At 32.2% G+C, this 26155-nt stretch overlaps 2 protein-coding genes across 5 annotated transcripts; one reads left to right on the top strand and one right to left on the bottom strand.

Annotated features, from left to right (window-relative positions):
- Positions 1–141: 141 nt before the first annotated feature.
- On the bottom strand, positions 142–2997 carry LOC112744578 (uncharacterized). Of its 4 annotated transcripts, none has more exons than XR_003172842.3 (8): positions 2601–2921; positions 2108–2200; positions 1873–2014; positions 1437–1531; positions 1139–1234; positions 965–1047; positions 794–853; positions 142–407 (listed from the first exon to the last, which is right to left on the bottom strand). XR_003172842.3 is itself a non-coding variant. In XM_072215207.1 (8 exons), the coding sequence occupies exons 3-8, from the start codon at positions 1988–1990 to the stop codon at positions 320–322; spliced, it is 405 nt and encodes a 134-aa protein (XP_072071308.1). In that variant the 5' UTR covers positions 1991–2014; positions 2108–2200; positions 2601–2921; the 3' UTR covers positions 142–319. The 4 variants fall into 4 exon arrangements, 2 of the variants coding, with proteins under 2 accessions (XP_072071308.1, XP_025650033.1); XR_003172843.3 differs by having other exon boundaries at positions 1963–2014; XM_072215207.1 differs by having other exon boundaries at positions 1139–1191; positions 1965–2014.
- An 839-nt stretch (positions 2998–3836) lies between these two features.
- On the top strand, positions 3837–7528 carry LOC112740688 (isoflavone 7-O-methyltransferase). Its single transcript, XM_029292563.2, has 3 exons — positions 3837–4157; positions 5442–5984; positions 7014–7528. Exons 1-3 carry the CDS (start codon positions 3903–3905, stop codon positions 7317–7319), a joined length of 1104 nt encoding a protein of 367 aa, XP_029148396.2. The 5' UTR covers positions 3837–3902; the 3' UTR covers positions 7320–7528.
- Positions 7529–26155: the final 18627 nt, after the last annotated feature.

Below are 26155 nucleotides of genomic sequence, written 5' to 3'. Positions count from 1 at the left end.
AAGATAAGACCACGCTTTAAAAGCGTGGCAATAGCCTTATCAAGTTGTAAAAAAAATCACGCTTTAAAAGCGTGGCGATAGCCTTATCAAGTTGGAAAAAAAAAATCCTTTTTTGATTTTTACCTTAATCGCTGCAAAATATAAATTTTCAATCCTTTTTTATTACCAAACCTATAAATAAAGTATGCAATTTTTATTACAAGATAAATCAAACAATAACTAGTGACATATAGCTACAAAAGTGACATTAGCTGCCTTCACATCCAGTAATACATTAGCTGCCTTCACATCCCGATGAATAATCTTAGGATTGCATTGCTCATGAAGATATTCTAGGCCTCGGGCTGTTCCTAGAGCCACTTTTTTTCTCGTAGGCCAATCCAAAACAGCCTCCCCAGGTTTGAGTTCTTCATAAGAAAATGACCCAAGTTTTAGAAGCCATCATAAACAACAATATACAGTTCTATGTTATCAATATAAATTTAAATTTGGCGGAGCAGGATACAGAATTTTTTATGCTATCTAGTGGATATTTGAAATTGGGTAAGCTTACATTATGACAGTTCTATTGATTATATAGATCAGCTTCATCTTTCTCTTTCGTGTTTTATTTCCCTAAGACTCTGTTATGATGATGATAATTATACTCTGGAATGTTAAATAGCTATAGGAATGAAACAAAATAAAGATGCAAAAGGGAGGCGACTCTTGTAAAAATATTACTCTCGCAAAGCCAATTTTATTTATAACTAGCAGGACTACTAATGTGCCATATAAGTTGATGGTTAAATACCTCGAAGACGATAGGCAACCTCGAAAAGTTTTATGAGCTTGCGAATATATTCTACCTCCTCTGTAAAGCAAAAGTAGATAATAAAACTGATTAGTATAGAACAACTAAGTTTTTTTCCCTAATAATAACATAATATATTTATTTTCTAAATTTCCCTTAATTTCTTTATACAGTTTTTTTGCAGTTTCTTCGCTCTTCTCCTTTTGCTTTAGTAGTTGCACCTGGTTTTCTTGTTTCTTCTTGAGGTCTAAAATCTGATGTTCAAGATTTTAATATATAAATAACTCAGACACTATTTGACATTGGAAAAGGACAATTACCATGAAAATAATATCGAGATATTACCTGTGCTGTGCTTCCAGTGCTTTCAATTTTTGGCCATGAACATCTTGAGATTTCTGTAAACAGTATTTTGATTCCTTGTTTTCATTCTTATGTTTTCTGTTTTCATAATTGTGAAAAGAAAGACATAAACATAAGAAAATACTGTTTACTGTCTTCATTTCTTATTTTCACGACTTCCTTTTTACAAAATTTTGAAAACAAGTTACACAAAAAATGTAGACAAAAAATAAACCAAACCAGAAAAAACTTTTCGTTTGTGTGCTATCTAAAAAGTATTTAAACCTAACTATGTCCAAACCTGCACTTTTCTTTTTCCTCCTCAAGCTCCATAATTTTCTTCCCAAAGTGCTCTTTGAGTGCTTCAGTATCAATTCCAATGCGCTACATCTTAGACTGCAAGGAAGTAAAAATGTACGGCAATTAAAACACCATAAAATGGAACACTTACTGATTTACTGTTTGAGGCCCCAAGATATTAGCATAAGGACAAATTAAGAAAAACAATTAGCACATCCCAATATCACTTGTTTTTTTGTTTTTAGCCTTCCAATATTAATGTTATGGAAACCGATGTTGCAAAAATCCTTTATTTTAAAGTCAACATATTATAGTGTATATAGTAGGAGCAGAAAAGACAAGCTTTATTTAAAAATTTGAAAGAAAAAAAAAGGTAATGACCGAAGAAAAAGCTTTAATTTTGAACTCTGGAGTTCAGGTTTAAGAACGGCCAATACCGTATGGTGTACGAGATTCTCGTATATTCATTGTTCTTCAGTTACTAGATTTATTTCTAATCTATTATACATAAAGAGAATATTTAGTACACCCGGAGGAAGGCCCACTTCTTTGCATATGTCAGCCAACTCCAAACATGTCCTAAAATAAAGCAAAGCATAGCCTATAGTTCAGCAAAAATAACCAAGACTCGAAAAGAAGCAAAGATTTTGCAAGAGCTGCTGAGAAACATACACAGATGCCAATTCGGAAGGCTTCAATATCGCAGCACAACCAGCTGCCAGAACAGGGGCAACCTTCCATGTAGCCATTAACAGAGGATAGTTCCTAAAACATGATATCTAGTTAGCCATCAAGATAGAAATTTTGCTAACAGAGAGAGGTAACTAGTTTAGGGATTGTAAAAAAATATAACAGCTAAAATATCAAAATTCAAAAGCTAAGATCACACAAAACAACATTCAAAATTAGGTATCCATTATCAATTAACCAAGAAGGAACATGCGTGTTGAGCATGCGATTGACAGAGAGAACGAATCAGGGATTGAGATTCAATGGATCAAGACAGAGAGAAAGCGAACAATTATTGCAAAAACGAAACGAGAAACGAGCATTTGAAAGCTATTTAGAGGAAAATGAAAATCGAAAGGGAAAGCCTTAAAAGTAAAAACAATGGAAAAAATCGAGAAAATAAAAAAAATAGAAGCGTTGGAAGAAGAGATCAGACCTTTGGAATCAGAGGGCTTGGAGGAGAAGAGATCGTCGGGGAGATTGACCTTGCCGTCGCCCATGTTTGGTGGAGCTCGAAATTTAATTTGTGGAATTCGAAAGTGAACAGAGAGATCCAGAAAGAACGGACGAAGAACGAGAAAGAGAGGAAGAGTATGAAGACGAAGATGAAGATTAAGAAGATGAAGAAGATTGTGACACGATTAGGGTATGGAAGTGGTTTGGAAGGCGAAGGGCGAAGGGAATGGGAGGAGCTCTTCCAGGGGTAGCCAGGGTGAGAGCTCGATTAGGGTAGCTAGGGTGAAAGAGCGTCGTCAATGGGTTGGGGACCGGGTTGGGGGCCGGGTCATTAGTTTTTTTTTTTTTAAAACCTTTTGGCCACGTTTTGTAAGCATGGCCGTAATGAAACCCTCTCGCCATGCTTTTAAAACGTCCCTGTTTCTCTCTATGGCCACGCTTTTGAAGCGTGGCAGAAAAAACCTTTTGGCCACGTTTTTAAAGCGTGCCAAAAGAATACTAGGAAGCGTGGCCATAATGAAACCCTGTCGCCACGCTTTTAAAACATCCCTCTTTCACTCTATGACCACGCTTTTCAAGCGTGGCAAAAAAAACGTGGCCGTTTCTCTAATAAATTGCCACCCTTCCAAAAGCGTGGCCGTTGACCCTTTTCGCCACGTTTTTTAAGCGTGACAAGAAAAAACGTGGCCAAATCTCTATTCAATCGCCACCCTCACAAAATCTTGGCCATTGACCAATTGGCCACGCTTTTAAAACGTGGCAAAAAAAGCGTAGCCATAGGCCATTTTTCTTGTAGTGAATTATACTTTATCTATAGGGAAAAAAAAAGAATTTACTTATTACCTTTTAGATCAACAAGCGCGTCATAATGGAGCTGTAAATATTTACCTAAACATTAAAAATAATATAAATAGAAATATTAAAAAACTATTAAAATTTATTATTTTTTGTCATCATTTAATTATTAATTTAATTTTTTTAATCTAATAATTTAATAGTATATTTTATTCCATACTTTTAAATATGATAACTGATAAATGACTAAAAACAATAAGTTTGATGTTCTTCAAATATTCCTTTATATATAAATTAGCGATTTTAAAATAACTATATCAACCTCAACATCAATAACGTGGTACACATGAAAAAATTATTAAATTAATCACCTCTTGCATGCAAGATGAAACCTTATACTATAAATTAAACCAATATGAGTTCAAGATGAGCATCCAGCACAAAGATAAAAAAGACCAGCAGAATCAAAAGTGTTCACAAAAGAGTTATGACTTCAAACAATGGGCGCAGCGCAAGTGAGAGCTTCAAAGCTCAAGCACTTGTTTATAGGCACATGTTTAGCATCCTAGACTCTATGTGTCTCAAGTGGATCATTGACTCTCGCATACCAAACATAATCCACGACCATGGAAAACCTATTACTCTTTTAGAATTGGTCTCCGTTCTCAAAATTCCATCAACTAAAGTTGAACGCATTCATGTTTTCATGTGCTACATGGCGTATATTGGATACTTTGATATAGTAAGATTCTATAATTTAGATCACTTTACCTCTCTTCTCTTTAATATATTAAAAAGAAGTTTTATCTTAAATTATTTAGGATTATATATTAGTGTAATTCTCTCATTCATATTTTAACATATATATATATATATATATATATATATATATGTCATGTTTTTATTTTCTATTATTCAAATAATTATATCTACATTTATATATTTATTTTCATATTTAAGAAATCATAATTTAAATAATTAACACAATAATTTTAAATTTAATAATAAATTAAAAGTTATAAATTTCAATTTTACCGAATCCCGTTCATGGAACAAGGTATTAAACTTGTATACTTCAAAATTTATCTTTCTTAAAAAATTTTAGATTTTATTATATATATAATTTGTTCCTAAAAATGAAAAAGTATATCTTAGACATAATTGGTATGTCTTTGTAGAGAGAATAATAATCGAAACTCCGGTCTAAATGTTAATATATATATATATATATATATATATATATATATATATATATATATATATATATAGTGTAATAAATAATTTCATAACATAATAAAAAAATATGTATGACCGAAAATCTTGAAATTTTATCTTTGTTCCTTCATTCTTTTTAGTGACAAAAAATATCAATTATAAAACAAAAATAAATATATGAATAATTTACGTTTAAAAAAAAAACAATAATACAAAAAAAAATTCTTGTGTAAAGGCATGTTAATTCTTACAGTCAAGCAATTCAATTTTTTTTTCATTTATATGCATATTTGTAATATCAGTCTTATTTCTTATAAACTAATTATTTGCATATTATAGTCCGGTAAGGTTTATAATGTCTATGATTATGATCGCTATAGTAATTATACATTTATACAAAGAATTTAATTTTAATACATTTTCAGACTAAAGTAGTTTTACATATGCATTTAATTATATAACGTTACATCAGTAAAAATAACTACCTTTTACATTGGCTATGTGTATAATTATCCAAAAAAATGGATATAATTACACGACTGTGTAAAACGTTTTACATTATTAATGTATCAAAATTAAACTCTTATATAAATACCTTAAACATTAAGGTCATACTTCTTTTACATTTTGATATTATTTTTCTTTTAATTTTTAAAGTAAAATATAGTTATTAAATAATAATAATAAAATATTACTTTAATTTTAAAATTTTTTAAAACAACAGAGTTACCATATAGCATAAGCACCAGTGCACCATATATCAACCTATATGTAGTTATATTATTAATATTAATATGTCTACATCTGTAAGACAAAGGTTAGAATCCATGGCGACAATGATGGCAGTAATCAAGAAGAAGAAAAGGAAGCATTTGCTCTCACAGCAGCATCAGAACTCTTGATCAAAGGCACTGAAAACCCTTGTATAGCTCCATTGGTTGAGTTCGTTATGGATCCACTTATTTCAGATTCCTTCAATTATCTGAGCAAGTGGTTTTCCGACGAAAATCGCCGTCTATACGAAATCATCTCGGGGACACCTTGGTGGGAGTTTCTTGATAAGAATCCAAGACTCTTGGGTTTGTTCAATGATGCTATGGCCAGTGATTCTCAGATGATAAAGCTGGCACTAAAGGATCATAACATTGCCTTTGAGGGGGTGGAAACAATCGTGGATGTTGGTGGTGGAACTGGAACCACTGCTCAAATTTTCAGTGAGAAATTTCCGGAACTCAAATACATAGTATTTGATCTTCCACAGGTTGTGAAAAATCTGAAGGGATGCAACAATTTGAGCTTTGTCGGTGGAGACATGTTTGAATCCATTCCTAAGGCTGATGCAATTCTACTTAAGGTAAGCATTTAATAGTGGATTATTAGTGTGTTTGTCTTAATTAATTTCAAAATTAGATTATTGAAGCTAATCTTTTTTGTTGCAAACTATACGTGCCTTCCCTTTACGTTTTTATTTTTAGTGTTTTTGTATTTTTAAGATTTTATAAAAAATAATAAAAATAATAATAAAATATAATTTTATTTTTATCTTTTTTCATAAATTTTTAAAAATGAAAAATATTAAAAATAAAAATAAAAATAAAAATACAAACAAAATAGACCTTATATATTCTTAAGAGTTTCAAAAACATATTGTTTTAGATATAATTACCTTTAATAAATTAAAAAATTAGAATATATATAATCATTTGTAATTTATTAAAATTAATCTCAAAGTAATTAAATTAAATTTTTTTTAAGATTTAAATTTTTTGAATGTTACAACAATTAATAATTTTTAATCATCTTAGATATACACTAAAATTAATTATTAAAATCAATCATTAATATAAAATATAAATTAAAATATAAAATTTATTTTAAAAATAAATTAAATAATATATATATATATATATATACTCAAATACACAATGACTAATTTTATTATCCAGATAGTAATTTTGAATAACTTTTACCCTCTATATATACCAAGGTGAAAGGATGCATGCCATTAATTAATTGAATTTACATATTTAGTTGAAAACTTTTGAAAGCTCCCTACATTTTCTTCTTACACCATGTAAACAATGCTTTGCCACTTCATTTGGTGACATTTGAATAGCTTCAAATGGTTAAATAACTATTCAGAATAGATGGTTATTCTTAAAAAGTTTATATAAATGTAATTTTTATTTTTATTTTTTTACTTTTTATCTAAAAACAATAATTTGTCAAAAAAAATCACACAATTGAAGTCAACTTTTTTCTTTTACCAAAAAAGCCAGTTGAATAATAAGACACTCAATTTCATTTGTAAACTTAGCCAACGGGATTGACGACATTACATTATAAAATGGTTGTGATATATATCTTTGCCTTTTTTTTGCAGTCAGTCTTACATAATTGGAGTGACGACAATTGCATACAAATATTGAAAAATTGTAAAGATGCTGTTAAGATTTTAAGGAAGGATAAAAAAGGTAAAATAATAATTTTAGAGACCGTGATAAACGAAGAACAAGATGAACCTGAAATTACTCGACTCAAATTTCTTATGAACATAAATATGCAAATTATTCACGGAAAAGAGAGAAGAGAAGAAGAATGGAAAAATATCTTTCATGAAGCCGGCCTCTATGATTATAAGATATTTTCATTTACTGGATATTTATCACTTATAGAGATCTATCCTTAAAAATAATTTCGTAATAGTTTATAATTTTATGAATAAAAATAAATATTATGTAAAAAAATAAAATACGCATTTTATGTAATCGTGTGTATTGTTGTTTAGATAGTATTTTTTATAAATAAAATGTTGTAATATAACATGGTAATAAGACTGTGAATTTATTAGTGTTGATGTATGTTATGAATTAATAAATGTTTCGTTTTTTAAATTAATTAAGGTGTTAATAGTATTGTTTTATAAATCCCTTGAATGAGAGTTTCCTAGATAATCAATATCTCCCTCTCAACCTTTAGCATCAGATTTACATGCACATGCATGCATGTAAGAAGAAATGTCCAGTAAAGGAGTGAACTATCCTTGTCGACACGCTTTAAAGAATTAAGTGGTTTTCGTCTTTTAATCACGAACAAAGCCTTAAAATCGAAATGTCAAAGATAACAATAATATTTTAAGTGGGTGTGCTGAGTTGCTATAGATGGTATTAAAATTAGCAACTATGCTATTACGTGCACTACAAGAAAATAGAATATTTGTAACAAAAATTTTATAATAAATTTAAAATTATTATAAAAAATTATTTTTTGTAACAAAAATTAGTAGTTGTTATTTTTTGATATTTTGTAATAACTTGATTTTTTTTTTTTACAAATTATATTGGCTTTTGTAACGAACCAGTATTTTGTTGCAAAATTTTAAAATATTTTGTAAGAAAAGATAAAATTATTGTAAAAGTTTAAAATATTTTATAACAAAAAATTAATTTGTCACAAAATTTAATATTGTTTGTAACAAGTTATTTGTTTGTCACAAAATACAAGAATTTTTGTAATTAAAAAAATTATTTTAAAATGTTAAAATCTTTAAGATAATTTTCTTTTATTTTAAAAATTTTATTTTTTAAAATATTATTTGTGTTAATTAATTATTTTTTATAAAAAAAATTAAAGATTAAATGATTTATTTTAAAAATGGTATATATGATTTTATATTTTTTATAAAATTAATATATAATTTTACTAATAATTAAGTCTTAAATGTTGTTAAAAATTAAATTTTAAATTAAAAAATTAATTATTAAACATAAATAAAAATAGTTAAAATTTAAAAATATAAACAAATATAAAAAGTAAAAATCCTAATTCTAACTCTCACCTTTATTTTTCATTTTGCTGTTTGCCGTCCTCGTCCATTTAAATAAAATTTTGAAAAACTCCCTTAAGTATAAAATATAAATCTCTGATTTTTTTTTCTCTCTACTAGTCCTAAACCAACCATAACCTAATACTCATCATTAAGCCGGTAAAATTTGCAATTGTTAGAAAATAAATAATAAATTATTTGTATTGTGATTTATTATAGTTATTCATGGTTTTATTTTCAAAAAATTATTTACCAAAAAGTAATTAAAACAAAGTTACGAGATTTTGAGTTTAAAATTAATTATAACTCATATAAATTTCACAAATATTTGGATATTTTCTTATTTAGAATTTAAAATTTTAGTAATTTGATTACTCCTAATTTTATTAAAAATACTTACTCTATACCCTAATTTTATTAAAATTCTCAGATAAAAACCTAATTTACACACACTTTTCAAAATAATTTAAAATAAAAATAAATTTTTTTTTTGAAAAACCCAAAACGACCTCGTTTCAGGTAGGGGTGTACACGGTCCGGTCCGACCCGAAAACTCGGCCCGAGCTTGAAGGATTTTGGGGTATATTGGCTCGGATCCGAAGTGGCCCGAGACCGACCCGAAAAAAAGTAATGAAACCAAAAGGAGGTATGAAACCGGGAACCGGGCCATAGCTCGGGTCGCCCTGGCCCGTTGAGCATCATTATGTGAACTTTTCATGCTAGTTTAGGGCACGCATTCAGTTCACGCAATACACAAGCCTCAGTGCCTCACTGCCTCTGACCCTTTGTGTCTCACAAGCCTTCTCCCTGACTCTGCCACAGTCCCACCCTCAGAGCTCAGTCTCCTCTCATCCCTTCCCCGCAGGCCCTGACGACGGCGCCGCCAGTGTTTCTGGCGTATCCCTTTCTGTGCCTCTCACCAACCGTCGCTCTCTTTCCCTCTCAGTCCTCTCTCTGTCTCTCAACAGCACCATGACGGCGCCAGTCACCGCTCCCTATCCTTGGAGTCACGATGGTGGTGCATTGCTTCTCGGCTCCCAGTGATGACGTCTCTCTCGACGATGACAATTGCAAACAGCGATGGAGCTTCTCTGACCCTCAAGGCCTGAATGACGACGGCGACAACAATTGCTTCTGCCGCTGGTCTTCTTCTCTTCTCTAGCCTCTGCTCAAGTTCAGTTCAAGTAAATTATATGTTTTGAATTTTTTATTAGGGATTTGGTTATTAGAATTTCTGATTAGGGATTTGAATATTGGAATTTATGATTAGGGATTTAGGGTTCTGATTATTAGAAATTTGGAATTTCTGATTAAGATTTCTTCTCTTCTGAAATTTGGGATTTGGTTATCAGAAGTTCTGATTAGGTAAATTTAAAATTTGCTTCTCTTTTCTTTCTGTTAGTGAATGGTTCTGATTTTGTTCTTCTTGAGTTCCTGTTAGTATTTTGATTAAGGCTTTATAATATTGATTTATTTTGTTCCTCCTGAGTTTCTGTTAGTGTCAATCATCCAAACCCCTTTCATGTATATAAAAAAATGTTAAGTCATGTCCTAGACCAGACTTAGATGATGGTTAATCTGATGGATGGAATGATATATTGATTTATTATATATATGAAATTAAAATGGATGAGATGCTGTGTAAATACTAATATTTAAAGCCATTTGCATCAAAGATATGTAGTTGAATTGATAGCAAGAAGAAGATACATGTAAAAAAAAGTGAATATTCTTGTAAAGAGATTTTCAAAGAAAAAATACTATGAATTGTTAAACTGTACTGATTATAAATTTTGATTATTGAAATTTATGAATTTTGATTAGAATTTCTTATTAAGAATGGGTGTATAGTTTATGTAATGAGGATATTGATGCTTTGATAAGCATGTGCTTATGCCTTTGGTTGGTAATGCAATAGGGTTTTGAATTTTAGCAGATTGTTGATATTGGCAAAACTCTACCATTGACAAACCTTAGGTGACAGGACGTGAAGAACCATGCTCTGCAAAGTGTCTTGTTTTCAATGTTACAAGTCTCATTTAATTTGTGCTAACTGAACAATTTGAAACTATAGGTAACAGAGAAAGTAAAGCTCAAATTTTCTAGAAAAAATTGTTTAGAATTGCAGATCTTGGTTTCTATCTCAGAAACTGCTCCCATCATATACATTAGAGATGTTGAGAGGCTTGTTCTACAATCACCAAGGTTATACAACTTGATACATAATGCTTCACTGTTTTTGAAAATTGGTAGGCATTTATCCTTTTCCGTGCTCTTATTAACAAAGAATCTAAGTTATAATTAGTGTTATATCTTGTTTCTAATTTTTGTTTTGATTTTTTATATCTTGTTTCTTATGTTAAACAGAGACAAGAGATTCGTACAAAAATATTCTATCATAATCTGAAAACAGTTAGTATAAATGATCATAATTATTATGATTATTTAAGTTAATAGTGTGAGATTATGCAGATTTTTTTAATAAATTATTTTGTCAAGGTCTAAACTCTACTCTTCAATTGTTACATCGATAGGTGAAAGCCATCAAAAGAATTGATGAGTATGTTGCTCAACTGAAAAAGAGTTGGAAAAGGACATGGTAAGAATTTTAGAGTTTGTATTCATTGTTGAATAATACGAGTATAGTTTTTAGTTTTTTCCGTGCATTTTTAAAGGAAAAACAAATCTTACTTCTTAAACTAGTGTTTTTTGGTTGGTGGCCTTTTCAGGTGTGTGACACTTATTAAAAATTTCTCCATGAGAAAGGAGCTGTATGAACATGATGGAGTTTGTAATTTGTAGTTTATATTTTGGAGATTTATAATTCCTTATTTTTTTATCCTATATGTATCTATCTAGTTCATTAGGGTTCTTCAATGTGTCTTGTTAGTTTGTACTTTAAAGTTTATATGTTGAAGATTTATAAAACAATCTTAGTTAAATGAAAGATATTTGAACTATCTATGTTATTATATATTATATAAATGTTGATTTGCTGAGTAAGTTAGTTAATATATTAATTAATTAAAAAATAATATAATTTGGCAAATTATGCGTGTAATTTGTATTAAAAAAATATTACAAAATAAATAGTATTTTGTAACTAAAGAAAAAAAATATTACAAAATCAAGTTACATTTTGTAACAAAATTTTATGATAGAAAAAATATATTGTCACAAAAAATATTTTGAAGATCAAAATTTGTTATTACTTTTGTAACGACTTTTGGTTTTTTGTATCAGAAAAATTTGTTACAAAATATTACTTTGAATTGTAACAGTTTCATTTTTTGTTACAAAAACTTTTTGTAACGAAACATACTGCAACAGTCCTTTTTTATTACAAAATTCTTTTGTTTCAAAATTTTGATTTTTCGTAACAATTTTTTTTGTTATAAATATTGCTTTTTCTTGTAGTGGTGTACACTAAAATTAGTCATTAAAATCAATCAATAATATAAAATATATGTTAGAATATATATACACATTAAAAATAAATTAAACTATACATATATTTATACACAAATATATTAATAACTGATTTTAATAATTAATTTTAATATACAAATAATATTTTTATAAAACTAGAATTTAAATTGATGTATCAACAAGGCCTCAATTTGTAGAGTGGAATAAAATATGCCTTATAAAAGTGTAGATAATTATTTTTTAATTTAAAGACGTGTCTTGACAGGTTAGGGGATTTAATTTCCATCCTTAAAAGAAAACAAACTTTAAGATTTAAAATAATATTCTCAAACGAGTAGTAAGGATAGCAAAACTGGTTATCCACCCCGTCCAAATCCATCTCAAAATAGGATGGATTTAAGAGTGGTAATGAGTAGGGTAGGATAGGATTTGAATCCAACCCTAACCTTACGCATAAATTGAGATTTTTATATAAACTCAATCCTACTCTATCCTATCCACAAGTTGAGAATATCTCAATCCTAATCCTACTCATTCTTAACCTATAGATACTCGATTCTACTCACATGTTATAAAAAAGATGCAATATTATTATATAACTTAATGATAATTTAAAATAAAATTGACATTTATATAAAAAAAATAAATTAAATTATCAATTAATAATATCCTTTAGTGGTTAAAGATCTTTTGCATTTAGTGAGAAGTCTTTGGTTCAACATCCACTTGAAACATATTTTTATATAAGTATATAATATATACATATATAGGATGCGAATTGATCGGATATGATTAAGGCTCAACTCGCATCCTACCCAACCTGCACGAAAATCCTATCCACATCCTATCCTATTTGCTGCAGATTAAATTGATAATCCTATTTGATCGAATTGAATCGGATTAAATACTTGTGGATAGATTGTATGTTGCCGCCCTTAAACGAATTGGCTCATTCTGCCAAAGTTAAATGGATTAAAATATCTAATTTATCCCTATTAATGGCTGGTCGACAAGTCTAACTTGTTTTTTTCTTTTTAAAAAGCTAAATGAACATAAAAATATAAATTTCACCTACTTGCCATTGAGCTAAGTTAATAGTTGTGTTTTGATGCTTTAATAACTATATTGTATAAATTTTGACGTGACGGAAATATAACACTAAATAGTAAGTACATTAACTGTTTCAAGTAATAAAAATGATGAATAAAGTATTTTTTATGAGAAATTATCAAGTATTGAAGTTCTGTTTTTAACTATTATTTGAATTGGTGAAATTTAATTTTGTTGCTGATTTGATTGTTGCTATAAAATGTAATAAAAATATAAATAATTTTATTAAGTAACCAATTCAATATCTGTCAATTATCAACCAACTCTAATGAATTTAATAACAAAAAATCTAAACAACTAAAGAAACGCCCCAAAAACTCACTTATTAGTTATCTTAACCTCACCGTTTATCATATTCAGTAAAACTCAAAAATTCACCGCACAATCCTTCTTCTTCCTTCTTCACTCGCCATCCCTGCTATGTTGCCGTCATCTGCTGGTGAAGTCACTGCCAAAGTGGAACAGCCACCGGTGCCAAGCCTTCCACTGCTAACGCTGCCAGTCGCGAGTTCCGTTCCGTTCAACATCATTGTTGCCATGTCGTTCGACTTCTGCGTCCTCGCCAACAACGCGCTGACCAACCCACCGACTCCACCCAGTTCCAGGCGTCATCTTTGCCAGCGCCTCCACGCGAGTTCTGAGTGACATCCGTGCCCACCGTCGTCGCCAACCTTCCTCCTTGCGGCGCTACCCGGCACTGCACCACCCCTTCTCACCGTGAGTCCCCTATCCCTGTTTTTACCGCATTTGAATATGTATCTGTTTCTTTTTTCAAGCTCTATATTGGAGGGAAGAAGTAAATGAGGTTTTTTCTTTGATTTGTGTTTAATAATGCTGAATTGGATGCGATTATAAATTGGATGTTATTGTTATTATAGATTATATAACTTCTTTTAAAAAGAAAATTTTGTTCTTTCTAATTCAAAAAGTGGATGATTTAATTTGTTTCTTGTATTGTTGTTTGTTCCATGAATTGGTGGATTCTGCATGCACACTTTGCACAGACTTTTTGTTTTGTAAAGGTGGTTTGGGCATTCAATGCCAAAATTAGATTAAATTTAGATTAATTTTAGTTTAATTTAAGTTTGGTCTTAAATATAGTGCAAGAGTCTATTTATTTTCAGCATTGTTGGTTTTTAATTATCAAGAACATGGATATTGAAGTTAAATATGCATGCGGATGGTTTTAAAATTTATTGGAAATAGCTGTAATTTAGTTGACTCTACCTCTACATGCTCAACTGGGTTGCATGTTGTATGTAGGGTGTAAGACCCGGTCAAACTGTAATTAATTAAATAATAAATTAAATATGAGCGAATATGGTTAGAAAACTTAGCAATAAGAATTTGAAGATTTAAATATGATATTTGGACTTAATGGATGTTTCTAAGTTGGAAAAACATAGTTTTATACGTAAAAACATGCACTGGAAATTTGACCGACAGTATCAGCTGAGATCTGTCCGGTACTGCAGCTGAGAAAATTAATTATGAGTGAGAAATGTTAAAAGTTAAATATTTGTTGTTGAGGTGGTAAAAATAATTAAAGCGCACATTAAAACGCTAATCTTAAAGATTTTGGCCCAAAATTGGACCAACGAGCTAAAACAAGTGGACCGAGTCCAAGTGGGCCCAAGCCCCATATATATACCTATATTTAATGAGTTTTCAGCCACCATTTCCCCCATTTTATGAGAGAAACATGGAATTGAGAGAAGAGAAAATCCTAGCCACCCTCATCTTCAAACCACCATAACTTTTACTACAGAACTCCGATTGACGAGCCGTTTGTGGCCACGCATCGCTCTTCTCTCTCTCTTCGATTTCATTTAGGTATTGTGTTGAGTAATTCTCTGTAATCTTCCCAGTTTTGATTTTTTCTCTGAAAATGTGTTTTGGCTTTGGGTTTTGAGAAATTTTGTGATTTTGGTTGTTTACGAGTGTTCTAGCATGAGTCATTGGTGAGTTCTACCAACTAATTTCGTCGGTTAAGGTAAGGAACCCTCTAAGCCTTGTAAATTATGAGTTTGTGAGCCCTAAGTTGATGTATGTATCTAATATGTGTATTACAGTATTGGGTACACTTTTAGAACTTAAATCTTGCTTGTGAAAGTGTTTGGTGGAGCTTGGAGCTGAGTTTTGGTGGAAACTCTCAATTGAGGGCTTGAATTTGACTTCTAATAGGTACAGTTTAAATTTCATTTAAGTACCGTGTGGTGTGATGAGAATTCTTAGGTTAAATGCCCCTAGAATTATGTTTGAATTATGAAATTGGATGAATTCGATATGCATAGATATTATGTTGTGGTATTTGAGGGTTTGGATGAGATTAGTGTAATAGTGCATAATTGATGTGTTATTAGAATTATTATTGGATAATGAATTTTTTGATTTGTGAGTTATATATATATATATATATATATATATATTGATTTGATGAATTTTGGGCCGGAGGCCAAAAAAGGTAAAAAAGGTGAGTTGATGTGTGTATTGTGTGATGATATATGAGATTGAATGGATTTTAGATATTAAATGTGTGAATAATTGGTATGATTGTTGAGTAATGATAATTAAGGAATTGAGGTGTGAAATTTGATGATTTTGGGTGGAAATTGTGTAGATGAGGTATGTTTGAATTTGGTTGAGTGTAAATTAGTGAATTTGGTTGGTTTGAGGTCAATTTGATAGATGAAAATGAATTTGTCTTGTGAACTTTGGAAAAATTGTTGATTTCTGTTTAGGTAAAAACTGATTTTTGACCAACTTTGGTGGTCTGTAATTCGGTCATCGGAGTTGAGAATTCTTCAAAACTAGATTTTTATGAAAGTTCATTCAACAATATTTCTAACGGTTCAAAAATGGTTGAAAACGGAATTTTGTGGAAAAAGTTATGAAGTTCTGAAAATTGGACTGAAAAACTGATTTCTGCAGCATATCAAATTTTCTGGTTTCTGATATGGATGCGTACGCGGACATTGGCCTCTACCAAGTACCTCTGCGTATGCGGATATCGCATGCATAGGCATCATGGTCCAAAATTGGGATCATGCGTACGCGACATCATGCATGCGTACACGACTTACTAAATTTTCATATCATGCGTACGCGGACCATTACATGCGTACACGGATTCTAAGTTTTTTGCCTGTGCATACACACACCACATGTATGCGTGTGCACACTTCCCAGAATATGGAAAAATGTATTTTTATGGCTTTTAACCATTCTTTTGGTCTTCTAAACCTTTATAAACTTCGATATGTGTCTAGAGCCAGTAGAATTGAGGATAGAAGAGTTAGGGATAAAGCCAAAGAGTTGAGTTAGTAAGAATTGAGAGAAATGAACAAGATGTTAAGTGAGAATGATTATGCTTATGAGATCGAAAATGAGAATGATGACGATTATGATATTGATCATGAGAATGATGATGATTATGATATTAATAATGAGAATGATGATGATTATGAGATTGACGATGAGAATGATAATGATTATGAGATTGATCTTGAATATGATCCAAATTGTGATGCACCTGCTTGGGTAGATGTAGTGGCATTGATCTACTTGCTCTGGGATGTGGTGAGATATACCTGCCTGGGTAGATGTAGTGGCATTGATCCACTTGCTCCGAGATATGGTGAGATATATTTGCCTGAGTAGATGCAATAGAGTGATTCCACTTGCTCCGGGATGTGGTGAGATATACCTGCCTGGGTAGATGCAGTGGAGTGATTCCGCTTGCTCCGGGTTTGGTTTGAGACTCCTGGGGTAGATGCAGTGGTTAGCCCCACTTGCTCCGAGTCGAGGATGATTTGAGATTTGTGAAATTATCTGAGTTTTGAATTTTCTTGCGTAGATGAAGTGGGTCGGCTCCGCTTGCTCCAGGTTGAGATCCGAGATTCTGTTGACCCTGCGTCGTAAGTGTGACTGGACACTTAGACCTTTCTGGATGAGCTCTCTCCCATGGATATTTTTATTTTGAATGATTATGATTTTGAGCTTGGGGATGCGTGCTCGCAAAGATTGTCCAATGGTTAGATACCAGGACATGTCGGGTTGGCTATATACCAACAGATGATATCATCGGCCATAGGGCAAGCATTCATCATTTGCGTATGTTTGACTTGTTTGGGTTTGCCTAATTGTTTTGGATTGGTAAATCATATATGCTATGTTACTTGATTATATGCTACTTATTCTACGTGTACCTTAATTGTGTTACTTGTCTGTATTGCTTGTGTTTGTACAACTGAGAGGTCCCTCACGCTAGTGTCGGTTGACGCTGAGGGCTGTTCTTGTTGAAAATAAATAATGACATGATTAATTTAAAATAATGATTATTGAATGAGATAACTTGAGCTCCGTGGATAGACACAGTGAAGTGATTTCACTTGCTCCGGGTAGAGAATGAGATAATCGATATTTAAGCACTAAGTTCAAAGTTACTGGCTATGGTTTTGTTAGGAATTGAGTGTTACGAGGTTTGGAAAGAAGAGAAGGATGAGGAGTTGACTAGACTTAGTATCCCCTAGAACAGTTGTCTAATTCATGGATTAGTGAGAACCTAAGATGAATAAATGAGTAAAGAAAGTTTAGGATGTTTAGTGAGTTTTTATTATAGTGCATTGTATTTATTTGGCACTTTTACCGTACTGGGAACCCATGGGTCGGGGGTTCTCATTTTGTATATTTCTCTTGTTTTTCAGATGCATGTCTAGGTGCTTAGTAGTGAGCTGTGGTTCATCTGAGAGATGGCGAAGACCTTTGTATTCTTTGCTTTATATTTTGCTTAGATTCTCTCTGCTTTTGTTTTGAAAAACTTATGCTATGTATTTAATCCTTTGGAACTTGCCTATAGAGGCCCTTATGTATCTTTTGGGAGAGATTAGGAGATATTGTTGTCAACTACTTTTATATTGTACCCTAGATGGCCTAAACTTCGCGGGTCGTATCTAGTGGCTATTTACTTATGTTATATATCTATACTTTGTCTTATTCTTATTCTTCTTTATGCCTTTATCTGTATATTGCTTTCGATTTCATGCTTTATCTTCTGTTTTATCGATATGTGAGTGTTACGACTTGCAATTTTATTTTCACTTTTTTCAGGCTTCTCGATTAATATTTCCTTTTAATTATATATTTATGTATGTATTATAATCCACCCGAGAATCGTACCACCTTATTATCATAGACTTATAATCCGAGCATAAGGATTTGAATGTTAAGGTGTTACATAGGGTTTGAAATCTAACTACACAATCATAATTAATTAGTTATCCAAAGATGGTAAATCGAGAACCTTTTTTCTCTCCGATTTTTAGATGTTTCTGTTCACATCAAAAATATGTTTCTTTTGCTATGTATGTGGGTAATTCTTTACTGAGTTTGGGAATGTTGTATTTTACGGCAAAATAGTTAAAATTTATTTTACTATTTTTGTACATGTTCATCTAGGGTGTGTTCCATAGGTGATTTAATATTTTTAAATTGTTGAATGTTGTAATATTAATTAAATTTAGAAGTTTAAGTGTATGATCTGAATATGCACATTTAAAATTGTAGCATGAACATGGGTTGCATGTAACTAGATATTGGATATTGCTGTCATTAGATAATGGATGGTTTTGTCTAAAAAAATTAAAACTCTATCCTATTCAAAATGTGTATGTCACTTATTTTTAATACTATTGTTCCTTACCTCAATCGATGGATTCTAGTAAATTCTTTATGGCGACAATGTATGATTATAATATATATTTATGTTGGAATGACATTGAAAGTTATGCTTGTGTGAAGCCTTAACCAAAGATCTTTACAAATTACAAAATCACCTTATTTGTGTTGCTGAAAAGCCTCGCTGCCGACCGTCGGCACCACCATCATGACACACACGTGGATTCAGCTATGAAATTTATCCTTCTCTTTCCTTTTCCTTTCTTCACCATCCATTGCAGAAGACATGGAGTTTTTAAGGTCATACCACAGAAGAAAAAGGATACCTAGAAAATTCATGATAATGTATACATGAGATGCCATCACGTTTGAGACATTTTTGATACATTTTATTATTTTTTTAATGCTATTGGCATGTTTTTCTGTATAGATACCTGATTATTTTTGCAAAGATCTAAGTGGATGTTACTTCTATTAAGCATCAGGATATTTCTTTTGCATACTAAATGGATGTTACTTTTTACATTTTTTGAGTTTTTTTGTGTTGCAGTTGTAGATGTCTGTATTTCTTTAAGAATTGCATGGCCTTTTTTTTTAATCCTACTCGGCATGTTTCTCCGTGTAGGTACCTAGCTGTTCTAAGTGGATGTTACTTCTGTTAAACATCAGGATGTTCCTTTTTCATACTAAATGGATGTTACTTTATAAGTTTTTCGAGTTTTCTATTGTTGTAGTTGTGGATGACTGTATTTCTTTAAGAATTGCATATACTTTTTTTTAAATCCTACTCGGTATGTTTCTCCGTGTAGGTACCTGATTATTTTTACAAAGATATAAGCGGATGTTACTTCCATCAAGCGTCAGAATTTTCCTTTTTCATACTAAATGGATGTTACTTTATATATTTTCTGAGTTTTCTTGTGTTGTAGTTGTGGATGTCTCTAGATTCCTTCACTACCTTCCCAAGCAACATGCCATGTTGGTTTCACTTTTGAAGCTATCACACTAACAGTGTAGTATACTCAATATTGTGTTCTACCATGAAATTTTTTTTATTAATCTTGTATTTTAAAGTTCGCATATATAAATGTCCAATAGTTGAAAATACACCATCCGAAATTATTTCTATAATCTATTTGTATTTGCTTCTTAAATGTCCAATGATTTTGAAGAAGAAAACTTCTATTATTTATGTACTTGTGTTCATATAAGTAATAGCCATCATTATTTGTATGATAGCTTGGTAACTTTCAAAGACAGTGAAAAAAAAAAAACTCTCCAAATTACTTTAATAACAACAACATAAGAAGAAAAAATTGACATAAGTAACAATATGAAAAGATTAATTCCATATAAGAATACAAGCTTCATTCGTTTTACTTTTGAAATTTAAAATACCAACTTCCGAATATAATATAACAAACATAATAAAATTGTCAATAGAATTGACATTGAGGCTATGACAAATTTAATGGGATCAAGGCCATTATTTAGTTAAAAATTCATGTTGTCATCCCTCTAGCAAGATTTTCATTTTTCACACTCTCTAATGCACTAAATATTTTTTATGCTAATGGATCTATCTGGTTCTTCATTAGCTTGATAGTCCTTTGAAATTTTTTTCTTGTACATCGTCTCTTTTCAGAATCTTCACTGCAAATCCCTCCCATCTTGTAAGCCTCCTTTGTAAACAAGAATAAAGCCACCTTCTCCTAATAATAACCATTCTTTTGCCATTCCCTTTTTTTTCTTCTTATTAAAGACATCAACTCCTAAAAATTTCAATAAACTCTCATCATTATCAACTACATCAAAAGGACTTGAAGGTGGAGAAGGTGGAGAAGGTAGAAGACATGCATCATCATGTGCTATCCAAAAGTAGGAATGAAACTAAATATACAATATAGAGTATTTTATAGCCACAAAAAAAATACTAATTATCTCAAAAGGAAATATCCAACACCATAAGAATTTAATTCTCATACCAATATCAATTTAAAACATCCAAAACAAACATTCATAATAAAAAACACAAGTTAAACTAAAGTTCTAAGATGAGAAGGAAAAAAAACCTAGGTCGCTGGGAAAGAGATGTGGTTGATCGGCCGGGGTACACGTTTAAGCGGAGGTTGCTACGTCGTCGATGGTTGCTGCAACGATAGAGGAAACCATGATGGCGGCAGTGGTGTGCAGAGGTAGCTGCGATGCGAGAGGACGATGCCCACGCTGTTGGACGGTGGTTGCTGGTGGCGCTACTTCCGGAGCTGTTTTTGATTTCCTTCACGGCAGAGGAGAGATGGTTGTGGGGTGTCGCCTAACGGTGCGGTATTGGGTGTTGCGGTAGTTGCGCCAACTGGACAGGAGTATGGATGGCGTGGCTGTGGGAGTGGGAGAAGGAGAGAAGGGGAAGGGTTTCTGTGTGCAGCTATAGGAGTGAGAGAGAAAGAGAAGGGTTCCACAGTTTTATTGGTGACCATAAACAGTCCGAATTTTAAAATTGAGATTCATAAACAAACAAAAAATAAACAGGTGAATCCACATAACTCACAAAATTAAGTAGGTTGGACTGGTCCGTTTCAAAACCCTAATTCTATCATACAGCTTAATACAACACAATTCAACTCTTCTTTCTACTCTGATTTATTTTCTATTAGCTTCAAGAACCTTTTAAAATGGAATAGGATACCCACTTCATTCACAAACTTACATGCATGCATGGTTATTACTTTCGTATATATTCTATGCATATGTGTCTAAGATATTCTGAAATTTTTAACATTGATGAGTAAGTTTGACAGAATAATAATGACAATGGAAACCGCTATGGATTCAACTACTTCTGTCATTGCTCAGTTGATTGGTAATGCGTTGGTTGGACAGTATTATACAGTTCTTCATCAATCTCCAGGTTCAGCAATTCGGTTTTACATTGATTCAAGTGTATTAAGCCAACCTAATTAATGCCAATGTTATGTATCATCACAACTGTATGAAAATGGTGTTTCATTATTTTTTCTGTGTATAAGTTTTCCCTGCTGTCTTACTGAAATAGGAGAAACAACACAATTTGTATGATGTAAAAGTAATTACTTTTTTTATCTTGAGAAAATTATTATAAAACAAAAAGAGTATCAATTTCGAACTATATAAATATTGAGACTTTGATCATTTATTTCTCCTAAAAAAAGAGAATAGAATTCACAACATACTTATGCATTAGAGTATCACATGGTTCTTTTGTAATTAAAATTGCCAATGTGTCAATCTTCCATAAAATATTATTGATTCTGTGAACATTATTTCATTAAAGAACTGAGTAATGCTTTTGATCCTCCTGAAAATTCTACTGTCAATGATGAGGATCAATGAAGACATTTTATAGAATCTGATGTTGATGAGTCAAAAGGCAATGGTGATATATGATTTTATGGTCACACAACTGGTGAGGAATTATATTTTACTAAATAATTGAAAAAAATTGCAAAAATATTTTACCGATACTTGAAAGTTGAAACTGAACCAATATTTTGCTTAGACATATTTGTATTTCAAAATAAACATGTTCTGCCTCTAATAGGTGTGAAGCCGCATTCCATTTATGCAAGAAACCTGAAACCTGGCGTTGAATTTGAAGACTGCTCAAATAATAGAGGAATTTAAGAATAGTAAACTGTCATTTTTATTCACGAAAGTTGAAAATATTAACATATCTATTTATAAAAAACAGAACTTATAATTTGTACCCATAAAAAATAGATTTTAACTGGTAAAATTATCCAAACTTTAAAAAATTAAATAAAATTTTCAAACTACCCTTCTTTTCACCTTTACTGCCATTATCTCTCTTTTCTCTCTCTCTCTCTCTAAATGTTCTTAGGGACTCCAATCCCAAACTCTACCACTATTCTCCTCCCCAACTACCACTATCACTACCTCTATTACCATCACCACCACCGCCATCGCCACCCTTCCTCCTCCCTCCATCTCTTCGACCTTGATCTCAACCTCAATCGCAGGCTCCGCTTCTCCCTTACCTTCTTCCCCTTTCGAAGATCCAATCCCGTCACCTCCTCCTCTATTGTTTTTCTCTGTATACAAAGAAACAACACAATAAACTACACAAAAAGATTCAAATACACCCTTACACTCAAAACAACACAACAAATTTTAAAATTTTCTTTTCTTTCTTAAAAAATAAGAAACTTTATCCGCGTGTCTAAATCACTAATGTTCCAACTAATCTGATGCTACGTTCATCTAATGCTAATTTGATTCAAATAAATCTATGAAGATGATAACATAGTAATGAAAAGAGGGATCTTTACTTGAGGAGGCAATGATTAGAGAGGGTGTGTGGGAGTTTGATGCGGTCGAACTCAGAGGCGGACATGGTGAGGTAGATGTAGAAAAAGTCGGTGGCAAAGAGGAAGAATACGGTGACGGTGGCAGCGAATTCGCAGCTATTGAGAGGAAACTTCTCCGATTTGGGCTACTTGGTGGCGGGAGAGTTGTCATCGCCATTGTTCTTGAGGTCCCTGAGGAGCAACCTACTGGTATCAACCGCCGTGATGCTCCGTGGCATCCTTAGATTCCAACGAATCACTTACACTACTCGTAGCATCCTCAGATCTAGGGTTTCTTTTCGGCATAGACAGAGGCTGAGCTTGCGTTAGATGATTATACTAGTGATGGTGGTGCTGGTATTGTTGAGTCGCGACCGACACCGATAAGGGATTGTGTGGCAAAGGGGTTACGGTGACGGTTGAGGAGGAGGACAAGGTGGCGGTACTGAGCGGCGATGTAAGCGATGTTGAGATTGGAGTCACTAAGAATATTGAGAGAGAGAGAAGAGGGAGAGATGATAGCAGTAGTAGTGGAGAGAAGGGTAGTTTGAGAATCTTATTTAATTTTTAGGTTTTGGATAATTTTTCTTGCAAAAATCTATTTTTTATGGGTACAAATGGTAATTTTTGTCTTCTATGGATACATATGTCAGCGTTTTTAACTTTCGTTGATAGAAATGGTAGTTTAATCATTTAAGAATAATAAGTAGTATGAACAGGGTAAGTTATTATTATAAGTTCATGAAGCATTATTACAATTTCCCTTTATTTTACTCTATCTTCAATCCCAATGTAATTCTTGTTTGAAACTGTTTCTCTCATTTTTCGTTGACTTCGACAGATAGTGTCAAAACGAGCTAGTATCACAGTCTCATTCGAGGAGCGGATACGATTCCTCCCTCAAAGGATGAGCTCGACCCAGAATTTACTTATCTAGTGTCTCAATTGAATCGATGTATTACAAAATAGTATTGCAAAGTGAATTGCAAAATGGTAATCGAAGAACTTATGCAAAAGATGAAAATAAAGAATAAAGAAAATAAAGAGAAAATGATGAAAATAAATATAATAAAAGATACAAATATATAATGAACTTAAAAAGAATGGAAATAACGAAAGAGACGATGAAATAATGGAAAGGAAAATATAAAAGAAAATAACACTTAAAGGAAAATAGGAAAATGAAAAGGAATCAAGAAAAATTCAACACTCACATGCACAAGTTTTCTCCATTTCTCGATGCATCAGTGTAATTGAAAATTTCTGCAGAATTTTGATGTTGCTTTGGAGTAGGTTGTTATAGATGCTTATTTTGACTTGAATCTTCCTAGAGGAAGGATTTGGCAGTTGTTCTCTGCACGTTCACTCTGTAGCTTGTTCCTTACTTTTCGCCCCATGTTCTCCATTTCAACTTGAGGATCGTAAAGTAATAGTCAACTCAACTTGAGAGTCAAGTAAAAGCCTTAATATTCAAGAAAAAACAGTAACTGTTTTTCAACTTGTTTTTCACGTGCTGAAATCCTCAATTTCGACTCTGCTTATGCTGAAATCTTTGACTTTGACTCTCCTGCTAGCTTTGACAATCTTCAACCTTGACGCTCTTGCACCATCTTTCTTCAACTTCTACTTGCTTGCATATTCATCTGTTACTAGCTCCGACTCTTCAGATCAATACAATATGTATTCGAAACTCTATAGTCGAAACTCATCTAAGTCGAGGAAACTATCTAGCACCAACAAATGTTGGCAATCTTCAACTTCGACTCTTCTTGCTCAAGTCTACACCTTTGACTGACTCTTCGACTTAATTTTCAGCTTAATACAAACTACTGTCGAGATGTATCTCAGTGTCGGAAACTCATTCCGAAGGTCAAACTACTTCTCTTACTAGTTTCACCTACTTATTCAAATTGGCACAATCGTTATGTTGACCTTCAAAGAGTCGACATTTACTTGAGTCAAAATATCAATTTTGAGTGCCAACAAATACCCCCTTAAAACTTGTTATTTTGTTAAAAAAATACAGGTTTTATATATTTATGATGGGAACTAGACCACCAAAAGTTGAGAAAGTTTGACCTACCACCTCCTCTAAGGTATTGCTTTGTCATTTAATTTTTTTTATCATCTTTTATGCATGCAATTTCACCTACATTACAATCGAAGCCATCTCAGTCGAAGCAATCCCAGAAAGGGACTTTTTCTCAAGTTGCTGATGTTGACACTCCCTCTGATAAGGAAGTGGATCAGCCCATTCATGCTGAAACAAAAATTCTTCAGCCTATTGTTAGTTTTTCTGCCCCTGTTTCGACTCTGACTCAGAATCCACCATCAACAATAGCATCTTATACTTCAACAACTTCTCCTCTGTTATATTCTTAAGTTAGCATCATCTGTTAAATAAACGTTCACTTGCTATCTAAGTATTATACCCTTCCTTTTCCAGGTTTGCTACACTCCTCTTCTTAGTGGTGCTAAAATTCACCAAGAATCTGGTCCTGGATATGGGTCAGGATCAACTACTGCAGCTATAGCTTCTACTACTGAATTATCGATACAGAAATTCATTGACCAAGACATGGAGTCGACATAGAAATTTGTCAACCAGGAAAAAGGGTCGACACAGAAATTCGTCGACCAAGACATAGAGTCGAGACAAAAATTCGTCAACCAGAACATAGGACTACTTTTTAATGTTCTTTTTCCAGAAACTAGAGATTTGAAGTTTGATGACTCCGACTTCAACCTGGAAAATATCATATCTGAAGCTCGACAAGTTTATTTGTGCAAATATTCAGAAAATAAATCAGACTTCTCGAATTCTAAGGGATCAAGAACATATATACAATCCAGTGGGCACTCCTGTGTGCACTCCTTCCTCTCAGCCATGTAGGCTAAGAGTCCAGCCTAGTGGCTCTACACTTTCATTAGATGGTTTCTTTGGCGGCCAAGTCCTCCTTGGCCTTAGGGAGCAATCTAATACCATGGGTCCCCACATAGCACCCTTTAATGAGGATGGGTCACATGTGCTCATATCGATGTCTAGTGGTCGAATACTAAATCCATATTCCTTGAAGCTAACATTCATCTGTTTGACATAGCAAGGTCCATCGTCAGTTTCGATCTCTCCAATCCTTCCAT

The sequence above is a fragment of the Arachis hypogaea genome, chromosome 14 (genome assembly GCF_003086295.3).
Source record: "Arachis hypogaea cultivar Tifrunner chromosome 14, arahy.Tifrunner.gnm2.J5K5, whole genome shotgun sequence".
NCBI classification, from domain to species: Eukaryota; Viridiplantae; Streptophyta; class Magnoliopsida; order Fabales; family Fabaceae; genus Arachis; species Arachis hypogaea.
This window is presented reverse-complemented; position numbering and strand designations above follow the sequence as displayed.